The following is a 23,896-nucleotide window of genomic DNA, read 5'->3' as shown; positions in this document are numbered from 1 at the left end:
TTCAAGAAACAGAGTTATGCCTCCATTTCCCTATCTGTAAAATGCATAATGATCCTTACTCTCTTTTGTAAAAAGTTCTTTGAGATCTGTGGATGAAAAGTTGCAATATACAGTAAACACTAAATATTGTGATTAAGTTATTAATGTGGGGGTATTTTTCTTTTTGGACACAGGAGCTGTGAAGGCCGAAACATTAGATACAGAACATGCAGCAATGTGGTAAGTGAACCTTACTTATGATTGTAATGCTAATAACATTTATTTGTAATTAATATAATTATGTAAAATAAGTCAATAATAAAAATTGGATGGTAATACTAATAATGTAATTATTTAAATAATGCTGGTGCCATGGGAATACTGTTATGTACCTCACCATTCTTAGAGCTAATTTGGAGGGTATGGAGCAGCGTGGTAGAACCATGATATTAGCATCGATCCAGCCGTGATTATTTACTTCCTTTATAAACTGGACTGAGCCCATGAAACATGGAAAAGTGGATTCACTGTTCTGTATAGTTAGTTTGGTGGCAGAAAGGGCCTGGTTATCTTCTAGTCCTTACTTTGGTAAAACTCTTACTGACTTCAATAGGAGATTTGTCTGGCTGCAGGACTGAGCCCTAAAGGACTGACTTCCACAGAGAATGGGAGGAAGTTGGTGGCTGAAGAGAAATATGTCTGTCTCTGACTCTGTCTCTCTCTCATTCTTCTGTTCCTCCCTAGGGTTGGAATCCGTTTGAACATTTTATTAGGGTGTTTTGCGATGGTCCCTTGCATTCATCTATAATATTTTGCCATTGTCTGCCATTCTGAAGGTTTTCAGTTATGTCTGGTGGTGAAATGCGGTTTTCAATACAATAAAATAAGCATCTCCAACTTCTCTCAGCAGAACAATAAGCTGTTTACACTGGTGAAAACAGAAGCAAAGACTATAATGTGGAAAGTCTTATATTATGCTAAAAATTGTAAAAATTACATGGGTCAGCATGAATTTGATTGGTAAAAATGGAAATTAAAGCCAGTAATGCATTCGGTAAAATTTTCACACCTCACAGGGTCAGATGGAGACACCTCTCAATGGGAACTATGTCTGAGAAACAGCAGAATAAAAAACTGAGTAAATTCCTCTGGATTTGGCTTATGTTTTTCACAGAACACAATTCACAAAGAATTGGTCATTTCTGCACAGCTCTAGCATCCCCATGCAGAGAGAATTATTGTCCCTTTTTCTCTCACTTCTGCTTCAGTCAAAAATTGTGCAACTCCGGGGGTTTCTTTGGGTCACTGAAATCTTGCTTCAGTCTAGACATCTGCTGCAGTAACTGACAACAACTTGAGTAGTCAGTAAATAAGCCTGCCTGCTGCTTCGTGGGCCGTTTTCCAACTGTGAGGCACTTACACTACACCAGGACACCGAAGAGAGCAGGAAGGTTAATTTGTGTCCGTCAAGCCACATAGCTATAGCTCCATGGAATATGACATGGAACAAAAGGAAGAGACGCTGTCAAGGCTCATTGGCCTAAAATAGACCCATCGGCTTTAGTTTGGTTTTCAAGTGCATGCACATCATGTCAGCCCGCCTGCCTGCCTGGCTCCTGTAAGCACTGAGGGAAGCGAAATGTGCTAGGATCCTGCTCTGCGTGAGTTTGATGTTGCTGGAGCACCCTTCTGAGAAGCTGAGATTTCATGTAGATTATAACCTTGGTTTTGGAGTTGCTGAGTGGATTTTCCAAGACAAAGGATTTTTTTTGTAAATGTTATTTTTAGGTTAGGTTCAGTTTTGGGCCTGTGGACCTGGATGGTTTCTCTTCAGAATAAAAGCTCCTGTAGTTTTGCCTAGAAGAAGTGTCTTTACTTACCTAATACTTAACAATATTGGCTCCAAACTTCTGATCACGTTAGTAATGTAAAATTCTCTTGATTATCCAACACCAATTTACGAAAACTTAAACTGGTGTGAAATCCAGGCCCTACTGAAGTCAGTGAAAGTTTTCCTTTTGATTTCAGTAGGGCCTGGATTCACCCCTAATGTGCGACTCTAACATGAACTTATTCTGAAGAAGGTGCAATGCTGAATTTTCCTCCATTGTTCACTTATTGTCAATAAATAGATAGGTTTTTGAAGCACATGCACTATTAAAAATAAACCTAATTAGACCTTCTAGATTCAGACCTTAGTGTACTCAGACCTCCACTGAGCTTGCTTTTGCCCATCTGGATGGTCCTAGCATCTGACTGGAATGCTCAGCGTACTTGATTAACAAGAAACAGTTTCCAGATAGTCACATATTTAAAGAAGAAGCCTTATGACCTCATACAATTACATGTCTGTAGAGTGGATACAATTAAGTGTTTTCCATTTACCTTTTCTCCATTTTGAATCATTTTAATAAGTTGAGATGTATTCCTTATGTAGCTCTGGTAGTAGGAGATCCCTAATGTCTTTCAGAATAGTAAAAGCATCATATGTTTCCTTTGAACTATACCCCTCTATTGGCATGCTCAATTATCATGAGTATACCTGCAAATCCAATAACTGGTCCTGGAAATGGCTAGTTACTCATATAACTTACTTATGTATCCAAGTACAGGAATGTGGATACACAGTTGCATGTGCATTTTTGCTCAAAAATGTCAAGTATCCAGCTTTGAAACTTTGCTCCATATAAACCTGGAAGACAGAGAAGGTGCCATCCTGGATGAATATTCTGCCTCTACCAAGGGCTTTCAAAATCTATAATGAATCTCGCCACTTCTTCATTATTTAACACACGGAAAAATTCCTTTCTGATTCTTGCAGGGATCAACTTATGCACGAGCTTCGTTTACCACTATATTAGCATGGATAACTTCTGCACTAGTGGTATAATGGGACATAAAATTAGCCAGTCTTTTTATTTGCTGCAGAGTGTAGTTATCTCTCAGAGCTCACGTGCCTTTGTTTATATGACTGTCCTCTTCCAGAGAAAGGCAGTTATAAATGCTAAAAACAAACTCTTTATTTGGGGGGGATGAAATAAGAGATCTGGAAGTGTACTTCTTGGAGTTTGGCAATGACCACATTTTCACAGACATTATCATTTGTGGGATTTTTGTCACAGCTGTTTTTAATTCATCCTGAAATTAGATTACAGGGGAAAAAATGTAGAACGGGAAAAGGGAGAGGAGAGGGAAGAGGAGAGAGAGGTGCATCTGTTTCTTCAGTGACCTGTATTATTCTTTTGAGAGCCCCAATCACAGCTGGGGGCTGTGAGAGGGGTTGAAACTGTTGTCTAGAAAGCTTTTGAGCAGTCCTGTAAAGGAACACATCTGATTTGGCTTGTTTACCAGTTACTGCCTTATGTCGATCAGAAACTGGAAATATTATGAATATGAAGCCACATGTGTAAATATTGAAAGTAGGAATGAAAGAATCTGATGATGATTTGGTTTCTTAATTATTTTAGGAAACATTTTTATATAAATACTAATATTAATTCCAAATATGGTTCCAACTATTGTAGAAATTCGGGGGGCAGGGGGTGAACCTAAGTGGGTTTTTTAGAAAATTATTCTGAATGCAATAAAAACATGTTTTGGTTGATAACTACACATCTTATGGTATGAAAAATAAACATTTTAAAAAGTGACACTCACTCTGGGTGGAATTTCCGGAGCTGGATTCTTCTGCAGTGCTGCATTGTGGGCAGATTATAGATTGATTTTTTTTCTTTTCAGCTGATGAATTGTGCCTTTTCTTTCCTTCAGTCTGTTTCTCACCTACCAGATTCTCTCCTATTTATCATGTGATCAACCTTCTGTTCTCCCTTTTTCTGCCTCTCCCTCACCAACCTTTCACCCCACTGTCCACTGCTTTCTCTGTCTGATCCAAACATCTGCTGTCCCCAAACATTTTTGCACAGTTGAAAATGTTCAGATTTGTCACAAATACTTTTCATTTTGGTATACTGCTTCTTGATTCTAGACAGAAACATTAATAAGCACTTGAGCAGGTTTGACATTCCATCCTGTTGGGTTGGTACTTCCCACGAGCATGCCAGTATGTTACAACAGACTGAAGAATCGTTCCCAGATACTGAACACCACAGATAAGGCTCTTGTGGTGGTTTCCTCAAATGAAAACAAGAACGTGCCATAAATCTCACAAGAATGCCTATGTTTGTAATACCTTTTAGATCAATTTTACAGACCCAAGACTGAACCTATGGACGTTAGTTCAAACCAAACCTTGTGAGCATTGCCCATAACCACTTCCCCCTAAATCCTACCTTCTCTACTTGGCTATATCACAACACGTACATTTTTAACAGTGAGAGTAATTAACCACTGGAACATGTTGTGGAGTCACAGTCACTGACGATTTTAAAATCAGGATTGGATTTGTTTTAAAGGAATTATTTTGGGGAAGTTCTCTGGCCAGTGTTATGCAGGAGATCAGACTAGATAATCACTGTGGTCCTTTCTGGCCTTGGAATCTGAGTCTATTTATTTGACTACACCACTTTCTGACTCCATACAAACTTCCTCCATTCCTGCTTCTTACCACTGTGTGCTCCTTTTGTGTGAACAACCATCAACACCACTGTCCATTTTTTAAAAGAGGCAATGTTGTTACATAGTTACACTTCAAAATATTAAACCTGTAAGGCATGTGAAATGTTCTCAGACAGGTTATATTGGCTTGCACCTGTGGGCAGTACTATCCTTGCCGGAGGGAATGTCAGATCTGTTCAGATGTTTAGCAGTGTTTAGTTTTTCTACCTTCCTGTGGCTGGCATATCAATAAAATCTTTTGAAACAAAACCACCTAGGTTGGGGCTTTGTTACAAATGTAGGCATTTTCCTCCACTTGGATGATTCTGTAAGCCACTTGACTAGGCTGCCAACATGTGCAAATTTGCTCATGTGAAGAAGGCAACCATAGGCTAACTCGAATCTCTTTATTAACACCAACTTTACTTAAACTTCCTGAGTAGGAACTGAATTATGTTTTAAATGACAGTTCTCCTGCACTCAGACTACTTATTATGGCTACATCCCTTATTGTGGAAGGTGTTTGGCTTGTGTTTTTCCTCTGGATATGTACATTTTCAGAAGTTATTTTCATAGTAACTGCCCAAGAATTAGTGCTTTATGTTAGTGAACAAGTGCCGTTAACTTTGTTATTGTAATGATAGATGCTTTAAGGTCTGAATTCGGGTCTCTCTGTCATCTAGCAAAATAACTATGATCGTGCACAACTGTTGTTTTTTTAAGGCAGGCTTTGTCCTGAATAAATATATCAAGATGTTTGACAGGGCAGACTAGGGTGAGCACTGCAGATGTTCTTCCCTGTCCCCTCTACACAAGTGGCATTTTAGGATTCTGATCAGACTAGAATTGATCTGGATAATTTAATAGGATTCATTTCAGTTTTTCTGTTAAATCTTTCATTTCAAGCCCTTGTATTTCCATTTTCTGTGTAAGCACCTTTGTAGTATATTATTCTATCATACACCCTTCAGACCACAAAGTGTCCAGAGTGGCATATTGAAGATCACTCTGCAGCTGGAGAGAATATTGTTTCTCAACATAGCTGTGCTACTCAGCAAGAGCCCAAAGCAAATTCAGGTTGCAATCTACTGTTCTTCACCTAACGTGAAATAACAAATGAGGGAGTCTACTGTAGGTGATTTGATCTGTATCAAATCAGTGATTCTTTACTGCACATTTAATTACTCTATTTCAGTGCAGTATGAGAAAACACACACACACACACGGAGCAGTTCAGTTTGACAGCATGCTACCTACGTTTATACCATAACTTACAGTTGTGAGTATTTTTGTAATAGGTACAGGCAAACTCTTCTTAGAAGGTTAGGAATTAAGGTTGTGTCAGAGAACTGGATAGGTAATTTTCTTGAGATCTTCATTAATTTTTCTTTTAATTTTTATTCATTATTTTTTGAGTTTGACCTCAAACAGTCAGCCACAGGCTCCTCATTGCATATAAGAGGTTGAACATTGTGCTGTGCTCCGCATCATTGGAAAGAAAACTTTCCTTAGACTTTGAAAAGCAGTCTTCATATGTGAACTCAGTGTCACGATAATTTGGGAATTCTTAATCAACTTGTTCCTCAGGTGCTTCTGGTAACAGAAAGACAAAGCCTCCCAATGTATATGCTGTTGAGTTAGTGATGACTTTTGTGTGGTATCAGTAGTGCTGTTCAGAGTTACTGTACATCTGTAAAGTACACACTCATGTCCTGATCTCACTTGATAACATAAGTGATTCATGTTTGTTTGGAAAGCTGTTGAATTACCACTGTGTACAAATAAGCAGCACTGGGAATGAAACAAATAGAAGTCTACAAACAAAGTACTGCCCCCCCCCCTTTAAATTTTTGTTTACCCTTATTTAGGAACACCTTTGATAACCTGTTCTTGTCCCTCTGAAACAGCAGTACATCAAAGTGCACTATGGAACTTTTAGCACATGGCAGCATGGTCCACATGGATACTTAGGATATGTCTACACTGAATTTTAAAACCCACTGCAGTGAGTCTCAGAGCCTGGGTCTACAGACTTGGACTCACACTATGATGCTAAAAACAGTTGTGTCAGTGCTATGGCTCGGGCTGGAGAATGGGAACTGAAGCTTCCCCCACTTCTGGCTGCACAGCCTGAGCGCAGATGTCTAAACTGCTGTTCCTAGTGCTGTAGTGAAAGTCCGAGTCTGTAGACCCGGGCTCTGAGACTCATTGCCATAGGTTTTTAATGCAGTGTAGACAGTGTAGGGTGTAAGAGCATAGAGTTACACCCTAGCTTGCCATGCACTAAGTCTTTATATAGATAAACCCCAAATGCTTAGTCCACAATACAGTACTAGCCTAGCTACATAACTAATATCACTAGTCAAATTGTTTCTACTGAAATCTTTTTTTTTAAAAAAAATATTTAATCCAATTCAAACTGTTTCATGAAACCTGTTAAGTTTCTATAATATTTTAAATTATTTAACAAAAAAACAAAAGAGAATGTAGGTGCGACCTGATCTTATTTTTAAAAAATTCCTCTCACTGTGGTAGTTCTTTCTTTGGATTACATTACGCAATAAATTTCTCTCTCTTTAAGATTTTTTGGAAGGCTTAAAGAAAGGTAAAGTTGTGTAATACCAAAGAAACTGTGCAAAATAATTAGAATAGTACAGAGGAAAAAATGGTAGTGAGCTAAGCAGTAGTGAGAGCTCTGTAATGTGAGTCCTACATTTACAGAAAATCTCCCCTATTGCAGCTGATTCTTCTCCCGTTGCTTGCATCTTTGGGAATGTCTAGAGAACCTGCAGCAGGCAACAAGCCTCCCAGCTCCAGTTGATTGACTTGGGCTAACAGGATTCATTCTGGCACTCTAAAAATAAGTGTGGAGAACCTCCTTCCTAGGTTTCAGAGCCCATGCTCCAGCAGGGCTGCCCTGTGGGGGTGGGGGGGAAGAAGGCCAATTTGCCTGGGGCCCGAGGGGCCCCCACAAGAATATAGTATTCTATAGTATTGCAACTTTTTTTTATGGAAGGGGCCCCCGAAATTGCTTTGCCCCAGGCCCCCTGAATCCTCTGGACGGCCCTGTGCTCCAGCCCAAGCTCAGCTTCAAAGCACTGTCTATGTAGCTGACACACCTGGTAGCTCAGGTGTGTCAGCCTGGGCTGGGAGGCTCACTGCTGCAGGCTGTGTAGACGTACCCTCAGGTGCTTACTCAGTTTTTACTCAGACAAACTCCGAGTGCAGGAGGGCCTCAGGATTTGTCCTTTTTATAAATCAGCCTGTGGAGTCAAACTAGAGCACATATGCCATGGAACTGATTCAATAAACTGTTATGTCAGATGCTACACAGAATAGTCCAGTTGTTTGCCATTTTTTGCGCAAAGGAAAAGCTCAATCTACAGTAAATCTCTCTTGGCCTCTGAAAATATACAAGTATCTATACTGTAAACTGTTTTAAAGACTCCACAACTGCTTCCACCTTATAAGAGCCTAGATATGATCTTTTACATTTCACCCACTAAGTAAACTTTAAAAAGCCTGACCCTCTTTTGTCCCATGTAATCTGATCTACCTATCGCCATCAAGGGACATCTGGGATTCATCTTATCTTTTCCACTGGCTCGTTGATTAATAGAAAGTGTTTTGAATGGGATTCAAATATAGCAGAACTCCATGGACCTTATGAATTACAATAGGGGCAAATAAGAGGTCAGGTTTAAAAAAAAAATTTGTAAGGGAGGGAGTGAATGAAGCCTTAATAATGCAGTCAGGATTAGGTGCTTAAGAGATGAGGCTGAAACTTCTGTGTTTGTTTTAAAATAGTAGGTTTCATACACCTAAGGGAATTTCTGGCCATCTTTAAAGTGAAGTCTGTTTTCGTAGGGATGGAGACAATCTCGACCAGACTGGATTAACTGAGTTTATGACATCTTGCACTGACTCTGCTGGTCAGAAATATTCCACAAACCTTTGCATGTTGATTATCTTGAAACTGCTTTCTTCACCTAGCAGAGTGATTCTAGGCAAAGTTAATTCATGAACCGATGCCTTTTTTTTTTTTTAACTCGTTAGACTTTTTCCTGCCCTAAGAAGCCTTAATGAGGAGGGAGGGGAGAACAGCTGAAAAGAGACTTAAGTTGAATGAGTCTTTCCATTCTGTCCATCTCTTTCTGATTCTCCAGGGAGAGGAAAGGCCTTTATGCCCTATTTCAACACAAGCTCACAGCCATCTTTTCTACAAAATATTAAAATTTGAATGTAGTGCTAAGCTGGAGTAACTCCCATCTCAGGTTCAGTCAGCTTGGCAGGTTACTCTTCCAGGGCTAGATACTTAACTGGTATAAAACCATTAATGCTGTAGGGGTGCAATGGAGCTATGCCAGTTTACACTAGCGGAGGATTGTCCAACTCTCCCAACCCCATCCATTTGCAACAGCTGAGCTTCCTTTTTTTTTTTTTTTTTTTTTTTTTTGGTTGGAGCAAAGCATTTTCACAAGTGGAAAAGCGTCATGAAATCAGACCCTATGGTTTCTGCTGACTGAAAAACTGCTCGTCTGATGTTTAAATTTTAAAAAGTGAGGTTCAGGGAGATTGTGACAGAAAAGAAAAGAAAAGAGAGCTCATTATCTTATATGAAGGTGTAATAGTTGTTTAGAAGTAAATCATATTTTACAGGGTGGACAAAACGTGTGGCCAAATATCATGACTTTGTCTTGCCTGCTCATTCAGGAGCTACAATACCAATTTTTAGACTCTAAGCTCTTTGGGGCAGGGACTGTGTTCTGTCTTTAATTGAATGGTTGCACAATGTCCAACACAGTGAGGCTCTGCCCACTACCATAATACAAACGACAAATAATACTTAAAAAAAAACCCACCTCTGGACATGAGGAAATAATGAGCCAAATTCTGTACTGACTTTCACTCCACATGTCATCATTGTACCCCATATAATGGAAGAAAGAATTTGGGCTGTTATTTTTCTTAATAGTCTCCCTTGGGTATAAAAAGATACTAATTGCTCACATTTCCAAGCAGAGTCACAGAATAAAAGTGTGTGTGTGTGTGTGTAAGTGTACATGGCAGTGAAATTCACCCCAAGCCCAGTGAAGAGGTTTTCAAACAGGTTTAGCACCAGGCCTAGGGCATTAATGGGAAAGAAGTGGCATACATGACTTGTAATGGTTCTGTGTACAGCAGGGTCAAATTCTTTGGCACATGCATGCCAGTATGTGTATGCTTGTGCCATATATGTATGGGTGCTTACATTTATTCTTTGAATGGCTTCAAGTTTCCCATGAAATTTCTTGAAAAAACTAGCTCTATATGCTATTTAAATCCATTGTTTTATTCTGATCAGGGAAATCAAAGACTGGAAGTAGTTAACATTTGGTATTGGTCACCTGGAATGTCCTGAGAGCTTGTTATGTTGACTACGTATTTTTATTTCTTTGATTTAAAAATAAAACCCAAATAAACAAGTGTAGTGAAACATGTACAAAGCAGGATTATGAACCCTCCATGTTGTGCAGTTTATTGAGCCTTTTGTCTTTATAAAAATAAAACTGCACAAGCCAGGAAGTTTTGACGGCAGAGCCAAGCTAGAACCAAACAAGAGTTCTGGCTTGGCTCTGTGAGCTACAGCATAAGCCAAGCTATTAGACCTGACTCTATACACTTATGGACAGGAAAAATCAGAGAGGGATATGCACTGTACGGTTTTTGTGGCAGGAAGTGAGGCCACAGATTGTCCTGAACACATAGCTAAACCAGATCTTGGGTCAAGCTTTGATTGCCTTGTTCACCTTTGTTTAAAAGTAGAACAGAAGGCCCAATTCTGCCTGCAGATACACATCTATGGGGTCTGAACTGGACCTAGAATATGAATCTACTCTACTCTGTTCAGTCTGTGTAAAGGGTGCCCAAACTTTGCCACAGTCAGATCCGCATTGGCAGTTTGCCAGGAGCGTGAGGAGGAGCACAACTAACTTGTGCATGATTTACAGGGTATTTTTTAGAATGGAAAATAAATGCATCTAGACATAACGTGTATTCTTCCATTATGGATTAACAGAAGTTGAGTGTTGTTTGAGTTCTGCAGGAGTAAAGCTTGAAGTTGACCCACTTTGTCCTCGTCCACTATGCTTACAGAGAGAGGGTGATTGGGGCTCGTTTTAGAACTTCGATGTAGATTACTCTAGGGTAGGGGGCAGCCAAAGTCCCTTTTTCCACCGTTCCTCTGACTGTCATAAAGTTGTGCTGTTGTGTGCTATGGGGGCACCATTTATTTCACACCTGAAGCATGGAAGACATCCATCCCCTCCCAGTGTGGGCATAGTATATGGGAGACTCAGGATCAAATCCTTGCTCTGCAGGATTCCTAGGCAAGTGCCCTAACGAATAGGCTATTGTGTCGGTCTTTGTGGCTCAATGAATAGTTAATTATTTATACAAAGTGGAATAGCTCCAACAGGAGAGATTGAACCTGCTCTGAATCAGTCAGAGCAGCATCTTTAGCCCAGGTCTCCTGTATCCCAGGGTCATTGGCTGTTCTTGCTTGTTTTTAACACTACTGTTTTCAAGGTCTAGTTTTAGTTCTAGTTCCAAAGTAGAACAAAAACAAATGTCAAAACATCGCATTTTTTCAAGAAACAGAATATTTGTTTTCTGTGCAGTCCGAGTGCACCAATAAAAAGTGTCTCCCAGTTTGCTCACAAGAGTAATCTGAAAGCTTGCCAAGTAAGAAATACTGCTACTTAGAACCTGATCAATACAAGCCATAAAGTTTTTAAGTTCTAAAATTTACCTGCAACACACTTTCTTACCAAACAATGTGGAAATTGGAGCAGTTTAAAAATACCAGCAAGGAGTTAACAAATGGAAATGCAAGGGAAGTATTGTAAATAGCTAGCACAGCAGAAACTGGGAGTGATGGTATAAAACTGAGAGGACATATTTTTGCTAAATAGCAGGAAGGCTTTTCTTCGGACAAAGCTGTTGAGAAAAATGTTGGAATCTTCATCAGAGAAGAGGTTTACTTCAAGGCAAGACTAGATAGACAGGAAGCTAATAAGGATATTGTAGAATTTTGTGAAGACTGGGATCATTGTAGTTAGATATGCTAAAGACCTATTGAATCAAGACGAGGGTCCATTTTTATACTCCTTAGTAGATAAAAGATATAGCCCCCAGGTAAAGGAGGTAACAGATATAACACTGAACCAGCACTTATACACCAAGAAGAATAGCCTTCACTGCAGAAACAGGATGAGCTAGGGAGGACTCAAGGATCACTGAAATCCTAATGCAGCAGCGTTGCAAATTCTTGCTATTTTACCACAGTTCTTATGATATTTAGTGTTTGTCCTGTAGACCCAGAGCCTGAAATCATGTGATTATTCAAGACTCTTGGCTTCCATTTAATAAAAAAAAGGAGTTTTTAGCCCTGTGGTTGCAGAGAAAAGCTTAAAATGTGAACCCTAAGGGATCAAAAAGCAGAAGACAAATTTCACTATTTTTAGAAATCTCATGATTTTAAGTCGATCTCATGATTTCATGAGACTCAACTAATTATTTCTGAATGCTAAGGCTTAGCAATACTGGTACAATATATCTGTCTATGAAAAGCATTCAACTGTCATCTCAGAGAGAGCAAGCAGTTCAAATAAGATCTGTATTCACCAATAAGTGAAATCTGTACTGGGTGGTCTGAATATTCAGCAGCTAGCAGTCCTTATCACATAATTTACTGCAAATTAGAGCATTTATGTCTGCACCCAAAATGTTTCAGAAACCTTCCCAGAGAGCTTAACAAAGGATTTTGTTTTAAACGTTTGTACAGCAAAACCTAAAAAATTGGTGATTCTGTGGATTGTGAAATCTATGCCTGTATTAGCCAGGTTGAAGTAATACAAATATACGTAGCATTTCTGACTCTCGTTGCTTCACTGACTGATTTAGCTCACTTTGGGGGGTGGGGAAACTAGTTAGGAATGCTTATACAAACAAACATTTGAATTGAGTAATTTGTGATTTTTTTTCCAAAGGAAAAAGAAAAGTTAGCTAAAGATTTGTGTGTGTATGTAGTTTTAAAGTGAATAAGAACGTTTTATGACTGATACATTTTATGGGTAGGACAAGCACATGTCTGTCCTATGCTGAAACATATTTCCTAGTGGCGTTGGTGTTTTTCAGTATTGCTACAGTAATCCCCTGAATGCATAGTAGTCTGGTGAACTATCGGCAGATAAAATGGGATGGAATACTTTGACCAGTGTATTTGCCTAAATGAAAAACTCCTACATCTAAGTATGTTACTCTGGTGCTGCCAGCTGTACGTCCTTGACAAAAATGTAATTAGCCCCCTTGGAGCTGACCTCTTTCTCTCTCTCTCCCTTTTCTCCTCTTCAGGATTGCCCTCCAGAAGCCGGTGATTTTCGGGCCCAGCAGTGTTCTGCTCATAACGATGTCAAGTACCAGGGACAGTTTTATGAATGGCTTCCTGTCTCTAATGACCCTGACAACCCATGTTCACTGAAGTGCCAAGCCAAAGGGACAACCCTTGTTGTGGAACTGGCTCCGAAGGTTCTTGACGGCACGCGATGCTACACTGAGTCACTGGATATGTGCATTAGTGGCTTGTGCCAAGTAAGCAGGGAGTTCTTATTCTAGCATATGTTGTAATGATTCTTTTCCTGAATATCTGTCTGTCATTCACTCCTTCTTTCTCTCCTCCTTCATCCCCCCCATTATTTGCACAGCTGTAGGGTTTTCTTTTTATGTATTTCTGTTTTCACAATCATTTTAATGTGCTTTCTGTAAAGTACTATAGGAATTGCTGAGCAGATTCATGAAACAAAGGGATTTTTCTCTTTTTTTGGTGGGGTGAGGGTGGGGGAGGGGTGATGACTTTCCCTTCTTTTCACTTGGAAAAAATATGGTTGATGGTTCCTGCATTTTATACATTTAGCTACAGCAAGTGATCCTACTGGAAAAAATTACCCTAAAAAGGAACAATTTAATATTAATTATATTTTAGAACTTCCCAAGATTGAGGAAATTAATCTGCCCTTAAATATTACTATTCAAATTATTATTTCTACAAGTCACAAACAACCTAGTGATTCAGTGGATGGAGCACTAAACTGGAAACTCAGCAGTGATTTGTTGAGTAACTCTGTGCAAGTCACTTAGTCTTTCTGTGCCTCAGTTTCCCCATCTGTAAAATAGGGAAAATATTGTTAACGCTGCTCTGCAAAGTACTTTGAGATCTACAGGTGGAAAGGGCTGTCAAAGTACTATGCATTAACTTTGTTTTTTCAGATTTACTTGTTGATTCTTTCATTTTATTGATTTTCTAAATAAATGGTCAACTCTTTTCCAAGATCTTGGAAATTATCTTAACCATAAGTATTATTACTCCAAAATTTTCCTCAAGATTTGTGACCTATATAAATATTGCATAATTTTTGACCCCAAAAAATTCCATGTCTCGTAATGAATTAACACTGAGATTTCTGTACCTTTTATACTTAAGGCAACTTAGGGGTTCAGTCATTGCACCACCTTTGCATCTGGCCAATTGTATTTACTCTTTGTGTCTGATGAAGAATCACAATCTGAGTAGTAGTTTTAATGTACCTGCTATACTGAAAAGTTAGTGACTCCTGAGAGCATGGGACAGGGCTAGAAGTGTAGATGAGCAAAGGGAAAAAAACTCTTGTATCCTTGTTTAAAATTAGTAATGGGGGAACCTTTTGGCCTGGAGGTTCTATTTGGATAAACTCTCAGCTGCATACATTTTGGGTGTATATAGATTTTTAGAGGAGGAAAAATAATCCTTTCAAGTTAATATTTTATATTAAGGCAGAGCTAGCATATCCAAGTTGGTAACCCATTGTTAATCAGGTCCATAAACTTTAACCTTAACACCTCAAAACTCAAAGTAACCTTTTCTATCTATATTTCTGTGATATTTTCACCAAAGATGACACCAGAATTGTGTCAATGAGGGCTCCATAATAGACAGTTTCAAGCCTGCAGCCATGTGGATTTGTCATGGCTACAGAAAAAGGCAACCTTCAAAGGTCACAGCTGCAAATTTACCATGAGGTCCTTCTATGACCTCAGAGTGACAGCGTGTTTATGAATAGACTGGTTGCAAGCCCCAAGATCACTCTGTCACAGGGAGGTAGGGGTACCTTTTCTAGATTATTCACGCTGAAATTGTCACAAAATCCAAGAAAGTCAAAAAGTGTCTTGCTGGCTCACTTGCAGGTTTCCACTGACCTGGGGCACCATTTGACTGATTCTGTAATAAAGGGAACCCCATGGATTCTCGTAATATATTCTTCTGATTACACAACTGTAGCTTTCTTATACTCTGTAGCTGGCAGTAGAGCAGGAAATTTAATGTTTTAAAGCTAGAAAAAAAAGTGTGCACTTTGTAAAGCATATAAACATTGCTACTAAGATTAATGAATCTTAGTAACAATTCTCCATTGGTGTCAGTGACATTACGACAGGTATGGGCTTTTATAGAAATGGCACATTTTTTTCCAATGGATCCAACAATAAGCTATATGTGTCACATTTCAGCCCAACTAGATGACTCTTTCTTTGTGTATGTGACTGGGGTCAGTCTGTGGCATATCATGTGTCTACAAGCTGTTCCCAAAGGTAGTAATGTCAGGAATAAACAGTTAGCTTTCTTTCTGTGTGACTCACTACCATGCCCTGAGTAGAAGGTGGTGTTCTCTGCCCCACACTGGCAAGTGTGCATTTGTTAATTACCTTCTCAAGTTGCTCCATACAGAATTTAAGATATATTTTTCTGGTTTTTATCCCTTATTTTTCATATTTCTCAGAGGTTTAGAGATCCCAGTAGCTGAGTGTCATATTTATGAAGATTTTTGTAATAAGTATTGCAAGCAATCTGACATTTTTGCTTTACGTATGACCACCCACCAGTTTAGCATAAAATCAACACAGACTTCTGACTATATTCGGAATAAGCAAAGCTACCATCATATGTAGTGTTATGGAGTTAGAAGCAGCTGTATCAGGAATCCTAGACTCATTAGGAGAACGTTTAGATGTTGTTGGAGAGATACTTACGTTATCTTTATTTACAACGTGGCGGCGGGGGTGTGTGTGTGCGAGAAATGTACCATTCATTTGTTGTTGCTGATTCAGTACATGCTTCTTTTTCGCTTTTGACTATTCCTTCCTATGGTAGCACGCAGAGAGGATGGCTCTGCTATTTAGGGAGTCCTACAAGATACACAGTATCCCTATTTTTTTTCCAGATCCCTTTGATTACAATATGCAATGATTTGCTAACACATAAGGGACGTATCCTACCTTTGTTTTGATGTACAACACCCATTGAAGCCAATGGGAGTTTCACATAAACCTCGGCGACAGCATACATTCTTAGCAGCGGTAGAAGTTTAAGAATCCTACTTTGCCTATCCTCTGTAACTCTATTTGTTAATTGCATGAAGCGCACTAGAGCCACAATGTGTCCATCGATAGGAAAGGCAGATTCTAGTGGAAGAATAGCAATAGTGTGGATAATGTTGTAAACAGATTTTCCTTACTATTTAGAATACATTTAGGGTGGAGTTTTCAAAAGCACTCCGCATTGGCCTAATGCAGCTGGGAGTTTTGCTATTGACCTCCATTGGGGCAATGTTTGGCCAACACTGAGCACTTTTGAAAATCCCACCCTTCCTGTTTGCTGTTGTTTCTAACCATTTTAAATCTCCTTTTTCCTTTGGTTTCCTGGACTATTTGAACCCCTTCTCTTTCCTCCAATCTTCTAGAAGCACATCTTGCCTTGTGGCAGCTGTTTCTCGTCCCTATCTTCAACTCATTTTTCTGTGATAAAATCCAGATCTGAAATACTGAGCTGTTCCTACCTTAGACCCCCCATTCTGCAAACCGTATATTACGTATGTATACGTTAGCCCACATGAGTCCTTGAACTGAAGTCAGTGGAACTGTTCACATGAGTAAAGTTAGATACATGTCTACAGGATCGGTACTGTAGTTTTTATAACAAAGTGTCTGGAGGGCAACACGCTTGCTGAAAGGGGAGCCTGGCACACTAGGACGATTGGAGCGATTTAAAACTGTCCCTTTTCTTTTTTAACTTCTGCTCTTCCTATTTCTAGTCTATATGTCTGGGCTTTGGGAGGGTGAAGATGATTTTCCTCAAAAGGCTGTTGGACACTCTCCCGTCATTCAGTCAGTATCTTGAGTAACTAATGGGTCCATCTTGTTTTCCTGGTATCACAGGCCACGTTCTGATCTCTGTTCCACCAGTGATCCTTAATTACACCAAGATAACGAACATCAGAAACCAACCCACTGACTCCACTGTATGCAGATATCCTTGGTGCCTTTTCATCTCTGATTCAATAGCCACCTGTGACACTTTGCTTGTGAGCTGATGGAGATAGGAAGTTGCTAATTGCTTTCAGAAACAGTCATTTTAGCTAGAGTCATGATAACTGGGTAGCTTTCAATTTTCAGTCTATGTTAAAGGATCAAAATCTCCTGGCATTGGAAATGCATAAACTATAACAGACTAAACTGATATGAAAGCAGTTTAGGTATGTTTAAATATTATATATATTGCATGAAAAAATAAATAACTGGGAATTTGAATATAAGTGGAAAATTCTACTTTGGCTGCTGAATGGTTAAGTTGTATAACAGGGCTCTTTGTTCTTTCATTCTGCTTTTCTTATAAAATATCAAATTCACTTATTTGAAATCAAGGTTGCCACTTTTCATCATACTTCAATCATCATCATCACCAGCAGCAACAAAGAGGGTGAGCCAACTGAGCATTTGTTAAAGCACTTATACTGTCACTTTGTTTTATGCAGCTCACACCTAACGTGAAAGCAGACTTAAAGGTACATCCCATCAGCTCACAGTATACTTGGTTGGTTGTTTTTTTAAGTGAATTTAAAGTAGTTTCAGGTCATACACATGCCCATGAGTCCTCCCTGCCCAATCTTCATGGTTTTACAAACATATTTTCCTGCATTTTAAAATGTTTTTCTCTCCCTCGTTGCTGTGTGAAAGGTCCACGCAAAGAGAGCTGAAGTGTGATTATCTGTTCAGAAGAAAAGAATGAAAAATGCTCTATGCTGAAAGGATCCAAACTGAAAATGCAGTGGAATATTTTTTGTCTATAACCTCTTTCAGTTCCAGTAAGCTGTAGTAAATCTTCTAACAAGCAGTAATGGGGTGAACATTTTGTAGACAGAAGTGTGATTTTTAAATTAACAGTGAATCCCTTTTAATAAGTATTCCATTCTGCAGCTTCCGTTTCCCAAAGATCTCTGGGATTGGCAGAGTTTGCAAGTCTCATACTCTCCCTCCTCCACCATTCCCCACTCCAAATTGATCTCCTGCAAGGGCAGTATTCCAAGGGCAGTTTGTAAGGTTCATGTGGGGGAGTTCCTGCGCTATTTGTATTCTGGTAGCGCCAAGAGGCCCCAACCAGTGTCTGGAACCCAGTCAGTGTTCAGTAACACTGCACTGCATGTGGAATTGTTTTCTTCAGTAACAATCTGTAAGTTCTTGAACTGTTCCATGTATAGTTACATATTTATATTCTCTCTCTGCATTCATTCAGTAAATTGGGTTAGTTTGTGGACTTCATTCTTATATGTTGTCCCGATTGTAACTGATGCAGCATTTTCCTTGGTTATCCAAACAATCAACTGCCTGTTTTATGGAGTTCTCCTTTCCTTCGTAATCCCAGCCTGTGTGTACTTCAAGCTAGTGCTGGATGTCTGTAGCACAGATGCAGAAAGGAGTGCATGGCCCCTCTGATTAGTGTGTACACAATAATATTCCATGAAAGTTACTAGGACTTTTAAAAATAAAAACAAAAATTATCTTCTGTCACACAGTGACCGATTTCTTTCTAGCATTTCCCTATTTTCTCTTTCACCAAAAACCTTGGATTTTGCTCTGTTTCTGGTGAGCAGAGAAATGCTTCTTATTCATTGTTGGCCTTTTCACTGTTTTCCCTTTGCTTGTCCCTCCTGTTTTCATAACTCTCACACATTATTCTCCCTCTTTTTCACTTTGTCTCCTTCTTTTGCTGACTCCACAAATAGTCTTCTTGATAACACAGCCCAAGACTGAGTACGTGAATCAGTGTTACACTCAGTTTATCTGTGAGGCTCCAGGTTGGGGAGAGATTTATCTATCTCTATTTGTGATGATAGTCTCGATACTAAATGAAGTCCTATCCTGAAACTTCCAACTTTTTCAGGGTGAAGCGGGGTCGGCAACCTTTCAGAAGTGGTGTGCCAAGTCTTCATTTATTCACTCTAATTTAAGGTTTCGCGTGCCAGTAATACATTTTAATGTTTTTAGAAGGTCTCTTTCTATAAGTCTGTAACATATAACTAAACTATTGTTGTATGTAAAGTAAATAAGGTTTTAAAAATGTTTAAGAAGCTTCATTTAAAATTAAATTAAAATGCAGAGCCCCTCCCCCAACCGGTGGCCAAGACCTGGGCAGCGTGAGTGCCACTGAAAATCGGCTTGCATGCTGCCTTCGGCATGCATGCCATGGGTTGTCTACCTCTGGGTTAAAGGATTAGACTTTGAAAACACGTGTAGGCAGACAGCTTCCTGTTAGCTAAATATCTGAAGAGGTGCAAACGTGTAAGATATTCTGTCAAAAGTCTGTTAGCTGTAAACCGATGCATATGAAACAGATTTTGAACTCACTTGCAAAAAATTGATCACATGAAGAGTTGCAACCTGTTAGTACTCTGCTTCTTTTTGGACAGTCACTAATCTACATACAGACCTGAAGAGGTGCATGTTTGGATATGGAAGAATTCAGGTAGATTGGTACATACACAAGCAGGCAGAAAACAACTGCTTAATTTTATAAAATATCACCAGGAATCAAGGAAGATGCATGAGGCCAAGTTCTGCCTTCAGTTACACTGCTATGAGTCTGGAACAATTCCACTCTAATCTATGACTTTGTGCCCGTTGACAAACCACTTATTAATGCTGAACAGTCTTGCCTGTTGTTCAAGTCAATGAAAGTACTCCACATTTACCCTGGTGTAACAGTGGGGAGCATTTGGCTCATGCTGTAGACCAAAGTGCAGAATTAGACCCAATATTCAAAGAGCTGTCCAGTTCCAACCAGAAGCTTGAGGTAGATGTGGATTTGTTTCTTCCCCTGATAGTAGCTGCCTCCTTTCTTGCTGTCAGGATAAGAGTTCTACCCTCCTATACCCCCTTCCAGATTCCTTCCTGTCAGTGAATCCATCATCAGCACATTCTGTTTTGCCTGAAACACAGATCAGAAGGGAACCTGGAGTAATTTGGGGAATGCTGACCATAGAAAGCTCTTCAGATAGGCATTCAGCTTCTCACTATGGGGTGACAGTAGGGAGAGAAATTGGTTAGTGGAGCAGCGCAGATACGAGGGTGGAGGTGGATGGTAAAGGGAAGTTGCTGGGCAAGCAGGAGATCAAAAGGCTGGTGAGAAATTAGACAAGTCTTGCATGTGAGGCACCAAGTTTCAAATGTAAGACTCTGGCTTCAGGCAAAAGTCTGGGCAAGTCTGAGTTTGTGAGCAGGGACTCTGCAAGATTCCCATCAAACTCTGCCAATGTGCCTCAGTCCTGACTTGCAACACTGTTGATTGCTCAAGTCCTGGACCTCTTAGCTGCTAATCTGTCAGGCTGCATTTGGCTATGGTATGTGTTATGTTTTGTAGAAACACAAACCAAACCCAGCTTGTGTTCATAAAATGGTGACCTAATCTAGGATTGCTTTGTTATGTACAATGTCCCTGTTGTCTGCTTCTACTGGCATTTGCTCTGTTTTCTGGGGGGAGGGGGAAAACATACATGACATTCTCAGAACTAATTATTCCACTTTCAATGTAAAATAGTCTTCAGTAGCGTTAAACTGGTCTTAATAGAACAACTAATAAACATCTAGAATAAGGGGAAGTTTAGTGCAGTTGTCCTCTGAAATGATTTTCTGAAGAAAATAGAGGAATAGTATTTTACCAGCTGTTCTCAAAAAAACACTCAACATTCAACTAGTCTGTAGAATATGGCTAGTCCAGTCCAGTCCAAAATAAGGCATCAGATGCATTGAGTTCTAAATATATTGTTGGAGGTGTCAAGTGGACAATCCTATCCTGTGCATTTGATCACAGATACAGCCAGTTTGACATCAAGTTTTACGGTTTAATATTCTTGCATTATTTCATTGCAATTCAGAACTTATCACAGTTGAAGAAGCATATAACGCTAACAACTTTTCCAAATGTATTACTGGTATACTACTACCTAGATAATGGATCCAGATCCACCAATAGTAAAAGATTAGTTTCAGTAGATGGGAGAAATGGCTTCCTTTCAGATGATATATTGATTGAATGATAATGTGGTAAGGTTTGGGACGATATAAGAAGAATCAAAAAAACACACACACACAAAAAATGAGAACACATGAAGAATAAATGCAATTGTCTATAATTGTATAAGAGTACTGAAAGTTCCAGACTGCTTTATTTTCTACTTCCTCTCTTCATTCTCTTTCTCTTGTTCTGTGCATACCATTCATTTCAATGATTTCTTTTTTACGTAAGTGTATTTTTCACCAGTGTGATTTTTCTCTTTTGTTGTTGTTACCCCTGCACATCATGCAAAATCATGACTGATTGTAGCAAATATTCTTATATGCTTCAGCAAAGTGCTATTAAACACTTACCACCATTATTTTCAGACCAGGTATGGCAGGTGTTCATATCATTAAATAGAGCATGTTAACTATCCATGACAACTAAGTGAGACGGACGTTTCAGTGTAACTGAGCCCTCAGATTGTCATACTTGGGTTGTTGCTTTTCACTTTCCATGGCGAGAGAGGCTGGAGTGGAACAGTTATCACAGGCCCTTTGATGGTGAACTGGAAATAAACACACTCTGGTTAATTATCTAACAAGCAGCATTTGGGCTGCTGTCAATATCTGTTCATTTTTAGGGACTTCATTTCCCCTTGCCAGCTGCTACTGTTGATACTTTTTCTTTCTTTTCTCAAGGCAATGACAGAAGTAGTGCAGAAGCCAGACTAAAATGAAAGAAAGCACTGAAAACAAAGCATAGTTAGTTAAATATTGCAGAGATTTCAGTCTCCTGTAATTCAGCTGCCTTGGCTTCTTTTTTGGTAATTTAATTTTTCCTCTTAAATGGAAACTTTGACATTTATAATGCACCCATTATTGTAGTTCCTAGATACAAGGGTGGCTACCTTCCCAAAAATTTAGAAGGCATTAGTGATGGGATCAGTCCTTAATCAGTTTTATCTTGGTATAACATCCTTCTGTGCTGATCATGAGAGCTTCGTGACTCTTGAAGTATGTGCTAGGCTCCCAGATTTATATCTTCAAAAAGTTACTGATGATTTTGAGATGCCTCGATTTTTAGTTGCCAACTTGAGACATCTGAATGAGGCCTCATTTTCAGAAAGTGCTGAGCAACCACCTTTTGAAAATCAGGTGCTTTTATGTTGTCTCAGCTTGGGCACCAAAATTGAGGCATCCAAAATCACGAATTGCCTTTTGAATGTTTAGGGTACACTTTGAGCTGAGGGGGAGGGGTGATTCCCAGCTCGAGGAGATGTACTTCTGTTAGCTCTCTGTGACGGTACCTCCCATAAGGCTTTATGGAAATATGCTTAGAATGTGTTTTATACTACATATGCCATGTAACATATCTCCATAAGGGTTATGATCTACTGAATGTATTAATCCTATTTGTATGCATGTATCATTTTTGTATTCGAAGTTATGAATGTTGGCTGTGTACTGGCTTGATTTCTAAATAACTCTTAGTAGAGCATTTGGTCAGTTCCTTGAGAAAGGAATGTTGAAATTAAGTACCTAATCAAGAAACACTTAAAGGACAATGGATCTTGGAATGCTCCAATTCACATAAGAAGTCTACTTGAGGATGTTCAAGGTAGCATGTAAACAATGGTTGCTTTCTGTAAAAACTGAGAGTCATGCATGGACATGTGACTTGCCCAGGTGACTCCTAAACTCCATCTTGGAGCCGGACTTTGCATAGGAGTGATGAAGGGGTCTCCACCCACAAGAGTGTCTATTTAAACCCCTGGGAGACCCCTCCATTTTGTCTTCAGCTGGCTAAAGAGAAAGTCTCTCCACCCTACCCCACCCCCAGGATACTTGAAAGAAACTGAAACAAAAGACTCTGTGCAAGGGGTGTGAGTGATTGCTGGACCCAAGCTAAAAGAAGATTAGCCTGTAAAAGGGAGCATTCTGGAACTGGTGAGGATCTTATCTGTATTCAGTTTGATTAGGCATAGATTTGCGTATTTTATTTTATTTTGCTTGGTGACTTACTTTGTTTCATCTGTTACTACTTGGAACCACTTAAATCCTACTTTCTGTATTTAATAAAATCACTTTTTACTTATTAATTAACTCAGAGTATGTATTTAATACCTGGGGGAGCAAACAACTGTGCATATCTCTATCAGTGTTATAGAGGGCGAACAATTTGAGTTCACCCTGCATAAGCTTTATACAGGGTAAAATGGATTTATTTGGGCTTAGACCCCATTGGAAGTTGGGCGTCTGAGTGTTAAAGACAGGAACACTTCTGTGAGCTGTTTTCAGGTAAACCTGCAGCTTTGGGGCAAGTAATTCAGACCCTGGGTCTTTGTTGGAGCAGGCGAGAGTGTCTGGCTCAGCAAGACAGGGTGCTGCAGTTCTGAGCTGGCAGGGAAAACAGGAGCAGAGGTAGTCTTGGCACATCATGTGGCAGCTCCCAAGAGGGTTTCTGTGATCCAGCCTGTCACACTTGCATCTTGCTTGCATGCTAAAAACAGAGTGTAGCTGCAGTAGCTTGGGCATCGCAAGGGACTAGCTGCCTCGAGTACATGCCTAACATCTCTGATGGACATGTACTTGGGGCACCTATCTCAACTCTCACACTGGCTCAGCTACATTCTATTTGTAGCACACTAGCTCATTGCTCTCCTCAAGCTGGGAATCATGGCTCTAGCTTGGAGTCTAGACATACCCTTAGACCAGCACTCTCCATGTTACCTTCATCCCCATCTAAAGACCTTTTGTGTGTAAGGTAGTTTAATTTTGAGTTTATTGTTTAAAATCATCATTCTGTCATGGAGAAATAGCTTTTTCTAGTGCACCGTCCCTAAAGGAATGAAGCAGCGAGCACAACAGGTATTCTAGTCAGTCAGGGCCATGCACTTATATGCATATATAGCCATGGTGCCAGCTACCAACATGCATGTGGTATGGGCTAGCAGAAGAATAG

The 23,896-nt window shown here is 39.5% G+C and overlaps 1 protein-coding gene across 4 annotated transcripts in view; it reads left to right on the top strand.

Moving 5' to 3' along the window:
- The window catches only part of ADAMTSL1 (ADAMTS like 1), a 684,387-nt gene that overhangs the window by 471,863 nt on the left and 188,628 nt on the right, over positions 1-23,896 (top strand). For all 4 annotated transcript variants that reach the window (XM_075067314.1, XM_075067313.1, XM_075067312.1 and 1 more), the window contains 2 exons: positions 174-219; positions 12,928-13,164. In XM_075067314.1, the coding sequence (XP_074923415.1) occupies positions 174-219; positions 12,928-13,164 (283 nt within the window). The remainder of the gene's footprint in view (positions 1-173; positions 220-12,927; positions 13,165-23,896) is intronic.

The sequence above is a fragment of the Chelonoidis abingdonii genome, chromosome 6 (genome assembly GCF_003597395.2).
Source record: "Chelonoidis abingdonii isolate Lonesome George chromosome 6, CheloAbing_2.0, whole genome shotgun sequence".
Classification (NCBI taxonomy): Eukaryota; Metazoa; Chordata; order Testudines; family Testudinidae; genus Chelonoidis; species Chelonoidis abingdonii.
This window is presented reverse-complemented; position numbering and strand designations above follow the sequence as displayed.